The 21,447-nt window shown below is 40.7% G+C and overlaps 1 protein-coding gene and 1 pseudogene across 3 annotated transcripts; one reads left to right on the top strand and one right to left on the bottom strand.

Moving 5' to 3' along the window:
- Nucleotides 1-337: 337 nt before the first annotated feature.
- Nucleotides 338-19,614, bottom strand: MDM2 (MDM2 proto-oncogene). Of its 3 annotated transcripts, none has more exons than XM_071552249.1 (11): nt 19,484-19,614; nt 18,943-19,015; nt 16,296-16,370; nt 15,800-15,933; nt 15,592-15,641; nt 14,267-14,334; nt 14,027-14,117; nt 11,459-11,616; nt 10,372-10,527; nt 9,010-9,087; nt 338-7,537 (listed from the first exon to the last, which is right to left on the bottom strand). In XM_071552249.1, exons 2-11 carry the CDS (start codon nt 19,009-19,011, stop codon nt 6,968-6,970), a joined length of 1,449 nt encoding a protein of 482 aa, XP_071408350.1. In that variant the 5' UTR covers nt 19,012-19,015; nt 19,484-19,614; the 3' UTR covers nt 338-6,967. The 3 variants fall into 3 exon arrangements, with proteins under 3 accessions (XP_071408350.1, XP_071408349.1, XP_071408351.1); XM_071552248.1 differs by having other exon boundaries at nt 11,459-11,619; XM_071552250.1 differs by lacking the exons at nt 18,943-19,015; nt 19,484-19,614 and adding an exon at nt 18,350-18,490 and having other exon boundaries at nt 11,459-11,619.
- LOC139669584 (kinesin-like protein KIF18A) lies at nt 1,777-3,620 on the top strand (annotated as a pseudogene).
- Nucleotides 19,615-21,447: the final 1,833 nt, after the last annotated feature.

Raw genomic sequence — 21,447 nt, forward strand, 5'->3', positions numbered from 1 at the left:
TGTTTTCATCATATCCATTTGAATTTTCTACATTTTCTCACCCTGTGATCTGCTGTGTGTTGTTTACCAGTCAGAAAAGTAATTAATTATCCATTAAATCCAGCCACTGATACTTGGTTCTGATCCTGTCACTTACAGCAGAAAGGACTAGAGATTTCTTGAGTGTAAAATCCCCCCAACTCAAGAAATCTGAGAGAAGTCAGCAGTCCAGCAGGTAAGTGAGGGCAGAAAGAGTCTGTGTACTGGCTTACAGAACAAGAATCTGTATGAAAACCAAGTACCAGGACTTTTAACAATCAAGTCATTGACAGGAAAAAAAACCAGGAACACCAAGGAGTATATAAAGAAATCTTTATTTAAAGCTTTTAAATAAAACACAGTACTCAGTTTCCTTAGAGAAGGAAAAACTGAAAATCAAAAGATAAATGCAACACATATGAAAGTTTTCATAAATTGATCTGTGCACTGTGCAATTGGAGTGGGTACTTGTATTTTAATGGTTATTGACTGTGGTTGTATGTGCACTGTGTAGCCAGAAGGTACACACCACTACTTGCTCCTGAAAGCATGTTCATCTAGGAATAGTGGCAAAATTGCATAGTTGCTTCAATTCACTATGAACTACTCTTTTTAATAGTCATTCCAGCTATGTATAGTCAGACAACAAAGATTCTGGTCTAGAAAAGCTATTGGTATTTTAGGTGTTAAGTAATCACACAGACCGCCAACAATTTGGCTCAAGACCAAGGCTGTCCTTGAAAATCAGGCTGTTAAGCTAAAGCAACATTTACTCAAAAGGGGAGGCAATACCTTTTTCAGTATCATCAACAAATTTTACATGTAGAATATAGCTACAGATATACTAGAGAGGCATTCACATGAAGTTTTCAGTGCATCTGTGCTAAATGAAAAGAAAAAGGTGCACACTTGAGTTCAAAGCAAGAATATTTCATGTTCATGTGCAATCCATTGTTAAAAGATACCATAAGCCTCAGTTTTGCATTTTGCTTGTGCAACCTTTAAAGAAGTAACCCGAGATAAGCCTTTGACTCGGGTATGGAGGGCTGGAAAAGCCCTCTTAGCTGAGCAGGTAATCCCCCGGAAGAGACAGACCCTGCCAGGCCGAGGGTTGATGTTCCAGCAAAGCACAGCCTACATGAGCTCGCAGAGGGGGTGGGACAGCACAGGTGTACCTGTGTTGAGGAATGGGCATTAGCAAGTACAGAGGAGATCCTGGCCTTTCCTACAGCCTTCTTGGTTACATGTCCAAAAGCAAAAGCCGTTAGCCCCCATTGCAAATTAACTTGAAACCTCTCATCAACTGTCCTGCATCTTCCAGACCATCACCATGTTACCAGCACCCAGAAGGAGCCAGTCAGCTCCAGCCCCCTGGCTGTACTCCAGATCCAAAAGAATTCCAAAGGAAAACACCACCAAAATATTCTTACTATGTTCACGTTTCACCAGCTCCATCTCTAAATGTTCAGGTGTAATGCAGATATTGTTTTAAGGGAAGGAAACAAAGCCACAAAAATTTATGTGCCCTTCTTAATCTGAATATAATCCAAATATTTCTCTGTATTTTAATGCTACAATTTTTAAGTATTTTTCTTGTGATTTGCTAACAAAGCATCTTTATATGGGTGCTTTGGGGATTGGGATTAGCCAGGGCACCACAACACGTATTTAGAAGATTCAGCTGTGCCATCTGAAAGTCGTGGAAGCAAAGCTGGGGACCAAAGCTGGGGACCAGGAGGGATGGAGGAATAAGGTGTTTGTAACCACATCAAAGTGCCAGTACATGTCCATTCACAGACCCAGCAGGAAAAACAGGACAACTTTAGCAAGGTTGTCCATGGCATTGATCAGCATGTGTGGATCTTTGATCCAAAGGAAGGAGAAGTTAGCTTCTTTCAGGGGAAGAGACTGACCCATAGGGATAGTGACAAAGGAAAGATCTGACCTTTGTGTTCGATGCCATTTTTGATGGAAGTGCATCCCAGTTGGAAGTTTTTGAGCACACTTCCAAAACTCTAATTGATGGCTTCTTAAATGGCTATAACTGCACAGTGCTTGCCTATTGTGCAACAGGAGCTGGAAAGACTCACACACTGTTGGGCTCTCCTGAAGATCCTGGAGTGATGTATTTAACCATGATGGCTCTTTACAGCCGCATGGAGCAAATAAGATAAAATATGTGATATTGCTGTCTCCTATTTAGAGATTTACAATGGAACAGGTTTGGGATCTGCTGGTCAGCTCTGGCCCTTTGGCTGTCCGAGAGGATGAGCAGCGAGGGGTGGTAGTGCAAGGTCTGACATTACACCAGCCTAAATCAGCAGAGAAAATCCTTCAGATGTTGGATTATGGAAATAAGAATAGAACTCAGCATCCTACAGATGTGAATGCCTCCTCTTCCCAGTCCCATGCTCTCTTTCAGATCTACCTATGGCAGCAGGATAAAGCAGCCAGTATTAATCAAAATGTTCGTGTCACCAAAATCTGCCTCATTGACCTGGCAGGATCCAAATGAGCCAGTGCAACCAGTGCCAAGGGGCCTCGTTTTGTAGAAGGAGCCAACATTAACCGCTTCCTGCTTGCTCTGGGAAATGTCATTAATGCTTTGGCAGATCCAAAGCACAAGAAACACAGTTTATCAAAATAGCAAACTGAAGGATTCCCTTCGAGGAAACTGCAGAACAGTCATGGTAGCGGCCGTCAGTCCATCCTCTCAGTTCTACAATGTCACCTATAACACCCTTAGGTAGGCCAACTGAGCAAAGGAGATCAAGTCTTTGAAGAGCAATGTTATTAGTTTGGACAGTCACATAAGCCAGTATGTTAAAGTTTGCAACGAACAAAAGAAAGAGATCCTAATGTCAAAGGAGAAACTGAGAGAATACGAAGAAAAGCAAGTGAGCATTCCCAAAAATTATGATACTGCAGAACTTTCAAACAACCAGCAAGTGGAAATAGAAAGATACAAAGAAGTCCTTAAAAATGTGTTTGCAAACTGTGAGGAAATCAGAAGAGAATACCTCATTGTGGAAAAGATACTGAAAGAAAACACACTGCAGAAATATTACCATAATCAGTGTCATGAACAGATTTGACTGATGTGCTCTGAAGAAAAAGTAGAAAAGGCCACTTGCCAGCAGGATCAAAGGCTTTCAGTACTTAATATCCACTGTGTGTACATGCAGAATTAAAAAGAGGAGGTGGTCCAACATTTGGAGGAAAATACCATTTCCAGAAGCCTTACTGTACATTTCCATTGAGAGAATGCAACTGATTTACTGGGGGAAGGAGGATGGTAAAGTCATGGTATCCATTGCCTCCCCTTGTCACAAACATCCAAAAGTAAAGTCAATTTTGTACTTTGTATGGCAAGAAAAATCAGGGTGTAATTGTATGTAGTAAAAGACTTAATTAAAAGTAGAAAAAGAATAAAAAGAATGCGCCTTGTATATAAGGAAGCTTCTTTCTACTGAGGAGCCTTTTCACATTGTCTTATATGACTTCTGTGGGCGGTCCCGTGGTATAAAGGAGAGCACTCTGGACTCTGAATCCCAAGGACCTGAGTTCGAGTCTCAGTAGGGACCGTCCCCTGGCAGTTCAATGCCTCCCTGCCATCCGATCCTGTCAGCCCCGGTTAGTACCAGGTGCTGTGACAGTTCCGAGGACTTCACTGTCATTGTCCAAGCTCGCTCGGCCGTGGCAAATGGACCTTAGGAGTTAAAGGGTGGGGCCAGTTCTGCGCAGGCTGGAAGGGCACACCCAGGTGGGGAAAGCCCTTCCCAAATCTTCATTGACAAAGTCTGGCCATACATACATACATATTTATATGACTACACACATACCAGCAGACTAATTCAATAAATTAGAGCTCAAAACATTAACTGTGAGCACAAGAATATTTACAAATGGCAATAAATTAAAATATTAAAATGTGTGCAATATTAAATAAGGATCTCAAATACCAAGTAAACTGTCAACTTTCGTACCAAAATTTCACTGACTTTTGTGCCTCTGCCCAAGACCAGATATATTTACTGTCTGGAACAGTGTTGTCACTGCTTGTGCCCAAGCACCGAGTGCAGCCAGGCCAGATGATGGGGTGGAGGCAGAGCCAGAAGCTCCAGTGTGGGGTCAGGACCACAGTGCTGGGGTCTCTGTGTGACCTACGCACCCCCTGGGCCCCAGGCAGGCACTCACCTGCCCATGCCCCTGACAGGAACCACGAGAGAGTAATACTCACCACTCCCCAGTTCGTAAGGCATGCGCTCAAACCAAGCAAACTCTAGTTGTACTACAAGTCATTAAGAATAATACTAAGCCAGAAAATCTAATGTGAAACAAAAGATTTGACACAGTGATTTGCAGAAATCAAAATTCCCCATTTCCTCACCATTGCATGGACGGGAGAGTATTTCCACGGCTATTCTTCGCAACAAAAAGCATCCGAGGGGAAGTAAAATTTTAAACCATAAAAGGGAAATTCAGTTTTTCTTCTGTCAGAAAGTGTTACTGGGAAATTGCTTTAGAAGAATAAAACCAAAGGTGAGTGATTGTGAACAGAAGGATCACCACTCTGGCCACAGATGCCTGTGAGATGAAATATTTTTTTCAGTATGATCACTTAAGGGGATTGACTGGAAGAGAGTAACAAGAGTGGGATGGTACAATTTGATCCAGCAGAACTGGGTAAGGGCAGCTGCTCCCCCAGCACAGCAGTTACACAGCCATAGTAGTGACTGCTCAAAAAGTGTAAGACATGGGAGACAATGTAATGGACAAAGCTTTCTATAGATGAAGCTTTTTAAGTAGTCTCCATGTTATTGATGCTTCTGCATATACAACATCTACAGTTCTCAGCTGCAGAGCCCAGACTACAACATGGCCACTATTTGGGTCTCATCTGTACATGCAAAGAAGAGCCTCTAAAAGCCTCACTGCATCCAAATTTGAAACATCAAAAATTAGGAAAAAGTTAATAGGAAGTATAAATTAAGGCAGGTAGCCCTCTATTAGCATCCCTACTTGAAAAAATTAAGTATCTGCGCAAAGGTCTTCTCTCTCCGGCTGAAGGACTATCAAATCCCATAAAACCCATGAAGGATTTCTGATGATCAAAAAACTTTCAGGTACTTCCAGCAACCTGCTATTGCTTTACGAATTGCAACAGGCAAGAAACTTGCAAGTAAGAATTTGAAGAAACGTATACACCTGGAATTTATATTTTGATTAATTTGAATTAATTGTGCTAGAACTTAAGATACAACATATCCTTTAGCAGCATGTTTTTTAAAAATTGCTCTAATGTACTAACAAAACATGACTGGTCCCAGTAATTCAGTCTTTACCTATGAAGGTATTTCAGGCAAGTCACAAACAAGGATTTACCAAGTCTCTTGTATCTTTTTCCTAGGTCTTTCCAGGCATTTGCAGCCCTGGAGGTAATGATAGCAGTCTTTGCACCAGAATCAGCAATCTTACACTAGTGGTGTTAGGAAAGCTGTTGAACCTTGGCCTGCAGGATGGTAACACAAGGCAATTTCTGCATTTAGGCTACATGTCCATCTTGACACTCTCCTGACTGCTTATTTGCCATTCCCTATTCAGCAGATATCAGCAACTACCTGTAAAAATAAAAGGTGCTAAAATCATACAACTCCTCTTGTAATCTAGTTTTCTAAAGGAATAAATACCACTCATTGGGACAGAAACTCTCCATCTGAAAAAGAACTGAGTGATCTTTAGTGTATCCTACCAGAAGATACCAGAGCTCACATACTAACACTCCCTACTCTGAACACCCCACAGGACCGAGTCAGTCAGCAGACTCCTTGAGAACAGAACTGGTAAGTTTCACAAAGTTTTTGACAAAGTACAGCGAGGAAACAAGAGCTAAAAGCAGTTAAGGACAGATGCAATGAGACCAATTTTGAGTTTGCCAAACATCCTGTAACAGATTTTCAGAATTCTTGTGACACAGATAAGAACAGTTTGACTTGGAAAGACTACTGAACTCAAAGAATGTCTATGTGCACAGCTTATTTGTTTCTGCAGATGAAGGTGGCCTTTTGCTTACCATTATTATTCCAGTGAGTGATGTACTGAAGTCAAAAACAAGTGCATAAGAAGAAAACAATTGTCCCCCAATACTGCCCAATGTGACAATATACAGCATCTCCTCCTTCGTTTATCTTGCCTGTTCAAGTCTGCTCTCATGCTGCCAAATTAGTAATAATCAGGATAGTACAGACCTCCAAACTCACAGAGCATTTAAAATGTCATATCCTCAAGACATTTAAGATAGAACTCTATGACTGAACTTGGATCAATGACTTCTCGGGAGGGACATACAACCCTGAAGTTTACAATGCACACTAAAAAAATAAGACATAAAATACCCTTTCCTGTTTCCAATGCCTTAAATTATTTTCTATCACAATTTTCCCTACTGCCTGATAAGCTCTCTCCCACTATTTGGTTACTTGGAGAAATTTAAGACAAGATTCTATTTATTAATTTTATTGACTTATTCAGAGGGGTGTGATTGAGCCTGGTGTCTTCACCAGGCAACAAATACTGGAATCTGGAGAATCCAGATCTGGAGAATCTTAAGAGGAGGAACTCACAGGAATAAACACTTCAACGTCTCTCCTCTCACAATCATGCAATCTGGGTTTTTAATGTGTGTATTTAATCTAGTAAAATAATTGTCACTAACTTGCATGGAACATTAAACACTTGGAGAGGCAGGTGATTTACAGGACTTGGTTATTTCTCCGAAGAGCGACTCAAAATCTCCAAGTTGATTTATGACTATTGTGTGAACCTTTTAACTCCAGAACATTTATGTCAGCAATGATTTTTCATACTGAACATAGAGAGACCCAAAATACTAATTTCTCAATTAGCATACAAAAATAGTTTCTTTCGTGGCTTTCCAGTCAACATCTACCTAACCAAAATAAGTTAGTACAATCATTTGTATGGGCTGCCTGCACACCGGGCAGGGTTTGTTCCTCTTCTTAAGCTTTTTTGCGCACGTGAAACATGACATGAGGTGTCCTGTTTTGCCATGTACTATGCAGCCATTTTTAGGTCTGCTCTGACATATGACACAGGGCTCTGTGATGGTAATAGGCAGACTGGATTCCATGCTTTCCTCTTTGTCATGCATTTCTCTCTTCTCAGGTTCCTTATAGTTCTCCTGACTGCTACAAAACATGTTGCTTGATGTTGACGGCTGGGAATAATCTTCACTTTCCTGGGACTCAGAAATCTGTACTGTTTTCTCCTCATTCTCATCCACAGCTGGTTCTTTATCTTCAGTCATTTTTGTCTTCTTGCAGTCAGGAACATCAAAACCTTCTTCAGACTCTGCAGGAAAGGATCCTTCTGATTTGCTGTTTTCCAGTTTCTCACTCTTTTCGTCTGGAAGCCAATCCTCGCGTAGGGCCCAGCATCTGTGGCAGTGCCGCGGAAGCGGAGGATTCATTTTGCTACATTTGGGGCACTTCCAATAATCCTTTAGTGAATTAAAGGTTGGAACAGGTTAAGCTACTTGAACACTTACAAGTGAAGCATTCAGAGACTGTAAACAATTCACTACTGTCAAAATAATAATTATGTTGAGCTATTAATGTGTTTATGATTTTAAAATTACATTGTGTTTAGCCCCATTTTAAAGTTCTAGATTAATATACTTACTTTAAAACAACTGATTTTCTTTCTTTTTGCAGTAGGTTTGTGAATAGAACAATAACAATTCATTATTTCTTATGCAAAATTGCAGAAGCCAGACCACAAAAAACTTCAGAGAACCTCACAACAAATGTCTGATAAAATGGTCACCATTCCCCTTCTTTTTGCCAATGACTTCTGTAGTGGGAACTATTAAAGACTGAAGGGACCTTTCACCTGCGGCATGCTCGGCAACCGGGTGAGGGCACTCTGACACAGCAGTATAAGAGAAAACATCGGCCAATAAAAAAACAGAAGGCAAAAAAAAAAGGGGATAAAAAATGAGGGAAGAAAAAACCCGCCCGCATCACCATCTCAGAGATTACTCCAGACACTGCACCGAAGATACGCCACTGCCTTGTTAAAAATATATTTCATTTTTAAGGAAAAAGACCCTTCTTAGAAATAATGCAAGCCTAGGAGGAATCAACACAAAAAAACAACCCAAAACTCATTTAGATGAGTCCTGAATAACATCAGTAACACCAAGAGATTAAAAGACCAATTCTAAATCCTAAAAATAATGTACAGGCCTCTTTTTCCACACATAGGCATGGCTATGGTTTCAGAAGCTCTGTCTTTCACAAATAGAATAATGTCCCCTAGTCCAACAGACTATCCAGGGATTGGAACACTTCAGACAGTTCCAGACAACAGCTTTAAGATTCAACTGTGAAAAGCAAATATACATAAGGAGATACACTGCATTTTAGTTCTAGTGTGTGCTTTTTTCACATACAACTATACTTTGTCTCAAGACCCTAAATTTCTTCCCACACTTCAAAAAGTCTCACAGAATTTAGAAAAAGCCTCTCTTAATTTTACAGTACTGTTCTGAAAAAAGGCTTGCCTTCACATCTGTGTGTTACAGATACTTCCATTCAGGACAGACAGTAAAACCACATACTCTGATTAATAGGAAAAGTTTTTAAATTTACATGACTAAGATTTTTTTTTTTAATTTTGTGCAGGAAGACAGATTTAGGCTTCAAATAATTTCCTTCCATTAAGTCAATGAAACTGTAAGACAGTGCAGGTTTGGATTAGGAATGTTAATAGTTATAAAAAAAATCAAGGTTCCTTAATAATCACATGTTCAATAATTAAAATATTGTATTGGAACCTTCAAGTATAGAAGAAAAAGTCAATTTAATTATTAAAAAAATCACTGGTAGCATTAGAATTCATCCATATTTCTTGATCTACTCTGTTAGTTCACCCAATTTATGATGCTTCACTTGGCAAGTTTTAACTCACAGCTAGAGAAATCTCTGGATCTTCATCAAATGAATCAGCATCACTATCTTCATCCTGGTAAATAGTCAGCTGATAAACCTGGTTTAAAATTAGGGGAAAAAAAAGATGTAACAGTTTTCTGGCATTCAGTTAAAAACCAAAAATATTTTCAACCTGGAGAGTCTCCACTGATGGGCCACTAAGATTATTAACATATTAGTGGGGCTCTGAAGGAGCCTAGAGAAGGCTCAGGGCAAGGAGGTGTCTTTTCAATGTGTATAAATACCTGAAAGGAGTGTATAAACAACAGGGAGACAGGCTGTTTTCAGTGGTGTGCAGTGACAGGACAAGAGGCAACTGGCACAAATCAAAAACACAGGAGGTTCCCTCTGAATGTCAGCAGACACTTCTCACTGTGGGTGACTGAGCACTGGCACAGCTGCCCCGAGCATCAATGAAAGCCTCCATCCTTGGAGAAATTTAAAAGACATGTGAAAATGGACCTGGGCAATCAGCTCTACCTGTGCCAAGGCAGGTGGGTAAGATGACCTCCAGAAGCCCCTTTGAATTTCTGTGGGGAGCAGGGGCACACCCCAGTCCTGTCTTCCTCCAAATTACTGTCTTATCTCAGGGTGTAGCTCTGCAGCACAACTCCATGTGCATCAGTACAGTTGGTCCCAGTTGGCCTCTCAAGTACCACAATCATGTATGTCGTTGGTGAATTTTGCCTCTGGTACCCAGTACCCAATCTTGCCATCAGCTGATTAACCTCTCTAATGTAACAGAAAACCCACCCAGAAAAAACCCAAACACTTCCTTCCTGACATTCCAGATACCTAGATCTCTTGAAAATTATGGTAACCACAATTTTATTGCCTTCTTGCCTGCTAATAAAACTCTTTAAAACTGTGGTTTAGAATCTCTATGAAACACACACATATTCACAGAGGGAAATGACTCGGAAGTATCCCTTTGCAGAAGGTAAGTTTTCATTCAATATCTAGAGATGTCAAATTTCAACATATACTTCTATAATTAAAAATGCAGAAAGACTCAAGTATGCATGCTGCTATTGACTCCAACAGCTGCTGAGTGAAGTTAACTACACACACTGTCCTACAAAGCCTGTTTCAGAGCCTGCAGAAAGCCTCAGCACCCTTTCAGTTACTGCCTGGTGGGTGTATAACGGTGACCCAACTGCACTGCCACGTAATTTGATTTAATGAACAACAGGGTGCAGATTGTGACACAGTACATGCATGTCTAAAATAAACCTGAAGAGTTCTTGTTGGAATCGCAACACGAAGTATTCCTGCAAGTTTCCTTTTCCCTCTCACTACTACCTCAAGGTCAAAAAAACCCTCAAACGAAATAAGTAGGTACCTCATCATCTTCATCTGTGAGCTCCTGCCCTTCTTCATTATGGCTATAATCTTCTGAATAAATAGACTCAACTTCAAACTCTACACTGAACTGGTCTGAAACAGAGCTGTGGTCAAGCCAATCAGAGTTTTCACTTAATGAACTAACATCAAGATCCTGAAAAAAAAAAAGAGAAAGTATACATTCAGCCTCACCAGTCCATATACATAACCACTACTATTAAAACAGCTCTTAAGATAAAACTGTACTACTCACTTTAATTAGCTGAGGGGAAAAAAAAGACCAGTGGCTGTTAGAACAGTGTATCTTTTATGAGATAAACAAATTATAGGTAGGTAAAAATAAATCTAGATCTGAAAGCCTTTTCTTGTCACTGTAATAAGAGACTGTAGTCAACTTCTAGAAAGCTTGAAGACGGCAGTTACTATTTCACAAAGGCTCTCCTAAAAAGTGAAAGAACAGATGCAAGAAGATGCTGTCTTTTGGCTGCATGTCATTAAATTCCTTTCTTGTCAACTCTGTTAATGTTGAGATTGTGGCTAAACAATTATAAAATAGGAAGACTGAAGATAATGATATTAGTTTTGTCAATTCAGAACACAGTATGTGACTAGCAATACTGTTAGTTTAGCTCTACATGACTTAATCTAACCACAGATAATTTCCCTTGGTGTTTGTTGAGAACAACAACATGAAACAGTAGAGGCTTGGAAAATGAATGCAGTGTATCATTAGCATACATACTACAGGGTACAGTTACCAACGCTGTCCTAGAACTACCAACTAATTCTGACTTACAGAATGTCTGTGACTGCTTTCCTGTGCCAAGCAATAAGGAACTCGGTTTTTAAAGAATATTCAATGCTAGTATTTTAAAAAAATCACCTCAGCTTTGTGAGCAGATCTATGAAAAACTCTACGTCACCCACCCACAAACTTTTCTTTCCGCCTCTTTTCTTTCCTCAGACATCACAGAAGGCACTGCTGCTTTTAATTAGGATCACAATGTTTTCAAATGCATATTTGCACTTGTAGCACCTGCAAAAGTTGCACCACAAAGATATTTTGTATTTATAGTTTGACTTACAGGAATGGAAAGAGAATCTGCTGAATCACTGCTACTGCTTTCTTCACAGCACAGACCACTGAGTACACACCATGAAAGCCCTTCATCAAACGTCAACGAAATGCTGTCTGACTTGTGTCTCTTTCTTCTGTCATTATGCAGATCATCTGAAGAATTTTCTTCTGGACATATTCAAGAATTTTTATTACTCCAAAAATATCTACAGAATGTGCAGTTTTCAACAGTCTTAACAGAAGCTTAAAATATAATTTAGTTATTAAGAAATCTAATAAAATAATTTAGGTGGGTTTTTTTTGGGGGTGGGGGGGAAGGAAAGGCACCAGAACTTATTTAAAAAGACACAATAACATTGATAAACACGTAAAGTGTGAAATATTCCCAAAATCAGTATTTCAGGGGCTGGCTTTCCCCACTTGTCCCATCAGTACTGCTTGTGAATGTCTTCACATGCAGGAAATAATCACAAATTTGGAAGAATTCCTACTCCACACATCACATGTTATAACTCACCTAATTTAAAGAGATATAATTAGGATCTTAATTGTTCTTGCTCCCTCTATAGTCAGTAGACAGAAGGGCACTTTCAGAGAGCTTTTAAGTCCATCCCAGAATTTGTAGGGAGACAGAGCAACTAGCTCCTAGGTCATGTGCATACAAAAGACCTCAGCTAAGTGAGGTAAGTTCAGGTTCAAGTTTCAGAGACCTCGACAAATTTATTAGTGAATAGTTGCACTATATGTATTTATTCAACAAGATTTTTGCAACAAATTGTTAGAACTTTCACCACACACTAGCAAAAAAATCTTCAAGACATACTATATAAAAATTGAACTCTGAAAGTATTGCTTTAAGCTGTGCCTATTAAGTATGCTTGGTTTGAAGGCAAAAAGACGATGCTTTTTAAATACATCACGTTTTGAAACAACCACCAGCAGCAGCATAATGAGTAGGGGTACAGCATTTCAGGGGTAGGTAAGCCAAAATTCAGCTCCACTGACTTTCAGAGTGTTTGGTAAGAAACAATTTTATTAATAAAGGTGTTTAAAAAGTCAGTATGTAAGTGCAGTGGAGTGAAAATCCCCCAGGATCCCCAAAAACTTGGTTTAACACGCCTTAGTATGAGCCTGCTGCTCCAACACAGGTGCCTTCTGCACCCACCCTCTACTGCCCAGCCTCTCCCTTGCCTTGCAAAAATACACTGTGACAATCCATGAGTCTCCAAGTCTTGAATCTTTCATCATAAAAGAAAAGAACAAAACACTTGTACATACTTTGAGACTTCTCTTACTTTCCCTTGGTGCTTCTTGGCTCAGCCCCTCTCTTTTCTTTTTTTCGCCCTGAGAGCCCCACCAAATTTGGAGCCCCCAGGCCCAAGGGTTGCTCCTGTCCATCGTTGTCCTCATGGCTCCATGCCGTACTGATACTGTATCACCACAAGGGTTCTATACACTATATATAAGTGGCTCCAAAGGAGCCGATACCACGCCAATTTAACAATAATAGTGGTTTAAAAGAAGATTTCCTATAAATTGGAAAAAAAGTGTATACAAAACTATTAAAAGAAGTTTTAAAGCTGTAACAAACTAATAAATGGATGCAAAGACAAGAGTTAATAATCAAACCTCCAATAAGTAAGCACAACACAGGAGCTTATGTGCTCTGGGTCATGCCTAAATATTACAGGTTGTGATGTTTAACCAAGACTTTTCATCCTTTCACCAGTTTTAGTTACAACATTAAAACATTCTTTTAATTCAGTGCAAATTGCTCAGCAACGCAGCAGTTTTTGGGCTGACTAACGTAACAGTGGCCTACAAGGAACACAAAGAATACTACTCAAAAGCTGAGGAACTCAAAAATGTTCCTGAACAACTGAAGAAAACAAATTTCTATGCAGCAACAGAAGGTTATCAATGTCCAGATAATTACAACCACAAAGTCATGAGGTAAGAGAAGTGATGGGACAAACAAATATATAAAAAAAATTTCGTATTTCGAAAATGTATTTGCCAGTGATTATTGAATAACCCCAGCAAAGATAAAGAGGAGGCAAATATGATGCTTAAATCACCAGTTGTTTTAGTAAGTGCTTAATGAACAGTCAGGTACCTAAACAAATCCAAAATCATCCTTTGCTGTTACCAGACCTTTAACGCCTGCCTCCAATTGAAATCCAATGAAAACTGGGTTTAGAGAACAAAAAACACTTTGTGGCTGTCAACAGATGGAACTGAAATTAATTTGACCACATCACTCTATTAAAAAAAGTGTTCTCATCATGAAGATAACACATCAGATAAAGTCCTTCTGATGTGAAGAAGTTTAATAGATCTGTGAAGCAAGTTAATCTACCAACTTAGTAATAGTCCCAGAGATCCAAACTGTAACATGACCCTGAAGCAATGCAAGGAATCATGTTGTTCTTTTAGACTGAGCATTTTGTTTCAGATAAGCAGAGAAATATGAATAGTCCTTGTCATCTTTCAAGTCATCAAGGCACAACAGAGTGTACTTTTTCCCCTATGTGGCCATGCTACTGAAAGCTCTGCATCACAAATCTGCACATACCAGATTCACTGTGTGTCCTCCTAGAAGATGTAGTTGGTCGGAAAGTCACGTTTGATGTAGTCTGCTTCTCTTCTAACTCTTGCATAGATTCCTGATTAACAGAAATAGTGAGTAAGTGTGAGCATGAATAGGAAGTAAAACTAAGTACAAGTAAGTAGATCTAAACTATTGACACTATCATGCAAAACTAAATAGAATTTAGAACTTAGAACATTTATTAAAATATAATGAAAGCGTCACCTTAAGAACATTTTCGTCTTCCAGCTGAGATCTGGCATCATCCTCAGGTGTGTCACCAAGCGTAGAGTCTGAAACCAAACCAAACCAAACCCCATAATACAACATAGCAGAAAAAGTTCATTTCAGGCTCAAAAGGTAAATTCTAAATAGAACTTAAAATCCAGACACTTTGGAACAATGGAAAAAAACTGCTCCTTTGCTTTTCAAGTGTGTGCAGGACCTTCCCTGTAACATTACTGAAGTGGGAATGTGGGGAGAAAGAAGAAATGTCAACTGCAAAGCAGCTCAGAATTTTATCAAAAACGGCTTCAAATGAAGGCCGTGCATGATTGTCCAGATATGAAACAATGTAGGCAGGAAATGCAATACACTTCTTCCTCTCCAAAGTGCTTTTTACGAGCTATCATCTTACAGGAAAACTGAACTAAAAAGACTAATATTAAATAGAAGAAAAATTAGCTTTTGTTGATGATACATGCTTACTACCAGACACAATCTGATTTCATAAAAGACTCTTAAAGTTGAGAGAGAAATTTTAATTTGCAAGTATAACAATAGGGACAATAAAGATACCACGTTTCCCATCTTCAGCAGCTGAATTTCCCTTTAGGAAGATTCAGACAGAAAGGGTGTCTTAATATGGATTTAGAAGCCAATTTACAAAATGGCTTCCGTTGTTTAACTTCTGATGCACACTCTGTATTAGGCAAAAATCACAGCAAGAGCATTTTTATACTGCAAGACAGATGACTGTATATAACAATTTTTCATTCAAGGAGTCACTGTCCACAGAATTACCACAAAGCTACTTTTCGAAAGGATACAGACCTTCAAAACAGGACTTAGTGTAGCTGAGGATGACCAGTTCTAAATGTACTCCACATTCAGTTTTGAAAATTAAAATAGAATTTTAACAGAAAAAAAATGAAGAGCATTTGCCCTTACTTCATTGGCAGCACAAGTTCAAGAAGCTAATTTGTCATATTAAAAGTTTTTATGTTGTTGAGAGATTTATTCGTAACAATACAAGCAAATGATGAAGGTTTCAATTTCATACTCATTTTGTTCAGCTCTGATTGTGTGTTCTGCTTCTAGTCAACAGAATTATCCAAATGCTGTTCAGAATTTTTTTCTCTCTTCCAGAAGAAACTGTGTTTGCTTTGATTCCCTATTTATGACTGCTTTGGACACTAGTGGGTAAAGCTAAATAGCTAATAATGGAGAGATTGCTGTTAATTTGATTGCTACTTGCAAGATGCATTATACAAGTTATATTTGCCCTAGTGCTGTTTATAAAAATAAAATGTCCTCCCAAACTAGCTTACCTTGTTGATTGATTGTTATCAGATTTCTGAAAATCATTGAATACAGTCTCCTTAAATGGGAATAAAGAAAGAGATGTTGCAAGTTAGCTACATGTAATCATAAAAGAAAGCTTACCATCTTTGAAGATGCAGAGAGTTTAAAATGGCCATACGCATTATGTTCTTCATTCTTTCCCAACCAGACTCTCAGAAAAGAATCCCATTTTACCTGTGTTCTTTTATTGAAAAGCTTGTTACTCCAAATAAATCCCCCAGGAGATCATTTGCACAGTGTACAATATGCTGCTGTTTCTCATCATATAATTTTTTAGACAGAATATATTGTCCAAGATAGAATATTACCTGTAAAATAAATTAAAACACACAGACATTATTAAATACCCAGGTTGTTGTTTAAAGAGAGAAAGCACATTCAATACACTGAAATTTGCTCTTCAAACTTTGAATACCTAACATTCCCTCTGAGCTGACAGATTTTTACCTATCATTCCCCAAAATGCTGCTATTCTACTGATCACCAGAAATTTTTGTTCAGATATTTGAGAAACTCAATACCCAGTTACAAGCCAGCAGGAGAATAAACACAATATCTTGTCTCAATAATTTCTAGATAAGCTATGAACTACACTGCCTCCCATTCACCCAAAACAAAACAATCTATCTGTACTCACTGTAATCTACCTTTAGTGATTACAAGTTCTCACCTCCTTCATAGTAAAAGTGTCCTTTTCTGCACCAGCTGACTTTAACAACTTCAACAACAGTGGCTTTGGTTTAACCTGTGTGGGGAAGCAGAGACATGCACCAATTATTCACAAAAGAAACCTAATTTATACAGGTTGACTTCCTCCTTCTGTACTAATCTGACATGAAAATATACAACTACATTATAACCTACCCATATTCAAGCTTTTCATTTTGCAAAGTTAAAACTTAAAAGCAAGTAACATGAACAAAATCATACTAAACTTCTCACATATCGTACATCTGAGCTCAAACCTATCCTTTCATTGTCTCCAACTTTCACCTGGGACAGTTAGTAGCTGTTTCTTTCTTTAGTAGAATAATGTTGACAACAGGTTGATGTTTTTGTTGTTGCTAAGTAACTACACTAATCAGGGATTTCTAAGTGTCCCATGCACTGCCAGTGAGAAAGAAGGTGCACACGAAGCTGTGAGGGAGCATGGCCAGGACAGCTGACCCAAACCAGGAAAAGGGATACTCCACTCCATAGAGAATTCCATACCCAGCGTATAAACTGTGGGGAGCTGGCTGGGAGGGGCCAACTGATGCCTGGGGACTGGCTGGACATTGCTCAGTGGGTGGTGAACAGTTGTATTGTGATTTGTTTGTTTTTCTTGGATTTTACTACTCTCCTCTTTCTTTATTATTATTATACTTTATTTCAATTATTAAACTGTTCTTATTTCAACCCACAGGTTTTACCTTTTTCTTTTTGATTCTCTCCCCATCCCACCACAGGGACGTAGGGTGGGGAGCAAGCAGCTCCGTGCTACTCATTAGCTGGCTGTGGTTAAACCTCAACACACCAGTAAGCAGAGATTCCCTAACGAGAACTACCACATTATTAGTTCCAAGTACTGGCCTGGGTCCTGGGGAATTCAGCATTACTCCTTTAACCATTACAATGGCTCCCAAAGGGGAAGGAGGAAGGCAAAGGATCTTGTGACTGTCAGGTCCAGAGTGCAAGTCATGAAGCAAACCACTGGTTCACTTCTTTCTTAGTCTCCTTCTGTGACAGTTTCGGAGGTTTTGGTTTTACATCTGCCAACTGGGCTGCTTCACCTCTGCAGACTTTTCTTAACTGGGACAAGAACATCCTGTCCTTTCCATCATACTTCACTCACTCCTACCTCGGCAATGGCCTCCCACCCATCCACTGTGCCAGTGCTTTTATCTGCAGCCAGGCTGTGACAATTTCCACAGCAGTGTCCTGATCCAGCTCACTGCACTGTTCCACACAGCTGTGCCAGCACCAGTGCAGGAGATGAGTACAAGCTGCAGGGGCTGCCCCAACTGCAAAGGAAGCACCTACAGAACCACCGATGGGTCACAGTGCAGTATATTCTAGTGCCACCTCTTTAACAATGGTATAAGCATTACAGGAACAGGCTGATATTTAGCTATCCTGATACAGTCTACAAACCAGAATGTACAAAACCAAACACTGAATGCAAAAAAAAATATACAGGGAAGTGCGAATAAAATATCCTGAGACCAGGAATAAATGCTTAAGGGAAGGGCAGGGGAGGGGAACTTCCCTGCATTTCATTTCAAGTATCTGCTTAAACCAACACTATGTTTTAGTGCATTAACAAGTGATTAACTGCAAGAACTACACGTAATGAAAACAATAACCAAGTTTATGGAAAATGTTAGATGTCTGTTCCCCCCTTCTTAAGGGCTGAATTATTTAGAACATGCAGAACATATTACAGTTTCATAAAGGCAGCAAACAGTAACTTAAAAGTACTACTGACAGCTCCGTGTAGAAAGGCAGAGTTTCAGATCTCTGAATCCACAACTAAGCCCACTTTTACTCCCCGGCCCTCTCTTTCTGACTCCTCCAAGTATGAATTCTTTGGCCTCACAGATCTGTCGGCAGACACCAGCATCACAATATGATGACTTAAAAAAAGGAAGAAATAAACAAAAAAATCGACTTTGAACAGTTTTTGTTGTTCTCCTATTTTGCTTTTTTGAGGTTAAACTGTCAGTCTACACTTTTAAGCTTTACCTTTCTAACACACGGCAATCCCGTTCAAACACCATCGCACATGTACTGTTTTTAACTCGTATTTCAGGTATAACAAGCTTCCATTGTCAGGCTTATGCACAAAACCCGGGCAGCAGAACCATCACTGTATCATAGAAAGCCTGGACAGGCAAAGCCATAAACACAAATGAAGACTCTTACAACTTGCGTAAGAATTCCAATAGAGGAGAAAGTCGAAAACCTTCAGATTATTTCACAAACAGTATGGTTGCACATGGGAGATTTTCTACAACTCTTCAGTCATGATCTATTAACAATTTCCACCATGAAATACTTACCACGATCAAATCAGATTATAACATCCTTTTAATTAAGAGAAAGTAAAACCCATCGCAAATCTTCAGGAAACAGTCCAGACCTAAACCATCACCTTAAACTGTCGACCATGAGTAAGATTTGCTTCACAATTACAGGATCAAAGAGGGATCACTTTCACTGGATTGCCTGGCTTCTCTGCAACCACAGCTCCCGGCGAAAAGTGATCCTTTTAAATTAGCTGCTAAAAGATCTGTAAATAGAATGAAAATACTCGCGCGTGCAACAGAGCTACTGACCAGCGCCTCTTGCTCCGAACCGGTGACAGCGCAGGTATCCGTGAGGGAGGACATCTTGGTGCTGCACATTTGCCTGCAATGAGGGGAGACCAGCTCAGCAGTGGCTCACAGCGACACAGCGCGGGATGGCGGCAGCCAGGGCTCCGCGGGGCGCACTCAGCGCGGTGTCCCGTCCGGCCCGCGCCAGCTCCAGCGGTGCCCGGGCCGGGCCCTATATACGCTGTCAGGCGGAGGCAAGTCAGGGCTTGGCCCAGTGCGGGCCCGTCCCGTCCCGACATGCCCAAGCATGACCCGAGCGCCGCCATCGAGCCGCCGCGGGGGGCGAGCAGGCGGGCCGGGCCGGCCCTGACTCACCGGGGACCGAACGCGGCGGGGCCGCGGCGCGCAGGAGGAGCAGCGCCCGCCCCGCGCCCCTCACCCGCCTGGCCCGGCCCGCGCCTCCCGCGGCAGCGCCGCCCCGGCCCACAGGCCGCACGAGAGACAAACGCGAGCGCACGGCGCCCCCCGGCCCCCGAACGAGCTGCGATGGATCCGCACGCACCGCCAGCCGCACCCGCTGCTCTGCCTGACCCGCGGCGGGCGCAACCCGGGGTCCCCCCGGGCCCTGCCCGCACCCGCGGCCCCTACCGCGGCCCCGCCGCGCCCCGCGCCGCCATGTTGCCGGGCGGGGCGCGCCCGGGGCAGGAGCGACGAGAGGGACCCGCCCTCGGATCCCGTGTGGGATCGCAGGGTCCTTGTGCCCTCCTAGCGAGAAGGAGACACTACAGCCAGAGAGAATCGGATGCTGTCATCCGATGTTCTTCTCATCGCCCATTCTGTAATTTTGAGTGTCTTCTAAATGCAGGGTATTTTGAATATGTTACTTTCGTGGGTACTTGCTAGTTGCTACACTTCAACCAGAACCGGTTGGTTTTTAGTCTGCCTGCCTTTTCTAATTCTCAGGTTTTCCTTTGCCCATGGTGAAATTTTGAAACTATGTATTGAGTAGTGAACGGATTGGCCAGAGAACGTAAGTGTTGCAGACAGTGTTTAAAGATACACTAGGGCAGAGGGAGTGCAACGCTGATTTTCCATGACAACTCACTTGTCCAAACAAGCAGTGGATAACTGCCTGGACTTGTCTGTTGGCCAAATACAGATTCTCAGCAACTGAGGAACATTGTAAAAATTCCAGCAGTGGTTTAAATCTAGCTATTTGTGTGATGATGGATTTTCAGGATGACATTGTTATCCCTGTAGACCATAAAGCTCAAGGTCTAGTGACGGACAGCTGAGAAGCTGCCCGAATTTTGCCAAACATGCTCACCTCCTGTTAGAGCCAGGATTTCAAGGCAAACAGAAATCTGTTTCAAGTGGAATGTCCTGCAGCAGGCCAAGTCAAATATCTTGTCTTTTTCACCCAGCATCCCAGTTCCTGAGATCCTTAGCTAGTTAACTTCACCAGTAGGAGAAAATTCTGCCTACACAAAAATACAGGAGGAAGGAACTGAACTACTACCTTCAGGTGGTGAGTATTACCAATGCTCAGTCTTGTCCTCATGTGGCACAAAAATGATTTAATTCCTATGCAAAATACATTTTACTGAACTGAAAGGGAACAAACCCAGGGTTTTTAAGTAGTTCTGCCCCAGCTATCACATTATTGATCCTTGTTTTAACACTGTCATTTTGCTAAGGCTGTGTGCAAATTAAGGAGCTTTTTAAAATTAGCAACAAATTTTGTACAGTCCAGGACTTACCAAACTGGTATCTATGACTTTCTTTTTCCACTTCTCTACCAGTAGACATCTTGTGATCAGTCACTCTGAGATTAAATTGGAATTCTTTAAATAATAACTTCCCTTACCAATTACCTTTAATAATCAGTATTCAAGGACAATATTTCTTTCCTCCAAGAGACTAATCTTGGGTAAAGAGAGGCTGAAAATAGGTAAAATATGATGTCTGTGCTTGCTTAGGAAGAGAGGAGGGTATTTTCTGACTTGTGGTGCTGCAACACTTCTGTTTGTCACTCATACAGCACATGCCATGTCAGCAACATGCATAATTATTTTCTTGCGCTTGATAATTCAGGACAAGTTTAATTAAAAAGTTTTACTTGAAGGGCAAGTAATGAGCTTGTAGAGTTATGAGAGCTGACTTCCTCAATATTCCAAGTTGTAAAAAGAAAAGGAGAATTCACTGCAACAAGACCCCACCTGTGTCTTTTACTTACAATGCCACAGAAAATATCTGGAGCAGATGTGGCCCAGCTGCCTTAACTGGAGATACTCACTTTACATTAACTATCATGACACCCTTTTTAATATAAATTCAGATTCTAATTGTAGATATTTCATTGTTTAATGCTTGCAAGCTAAATTATTTTCTGAGGTGGATCTGGCACATGTCACAGGAAAGACGGGTGGCTGTGCTTCAGGGGCACCCAACTCAGGTGAATGGATGGGCCATTAAGTACTTAATTTCAGATTTTTGTTCCTCACTGTAATTTCCACCACCCCCCCA

The sequence above is a fragment of the Pithys albifrons genome, chromosome 3 (assembly GCF_047495875.1).
Source record: "Pithys albifrons albifrons isolate INPA30051 chromosome 3, PitAlb_v1, whole genome shotgun sequence".
NCBI classification, from domain to species: Eukaryota; Metazoa; Chordata; class Aves; order Passeriformes; family Thamnophilidae; genus Pithys; species Pithys albifrons.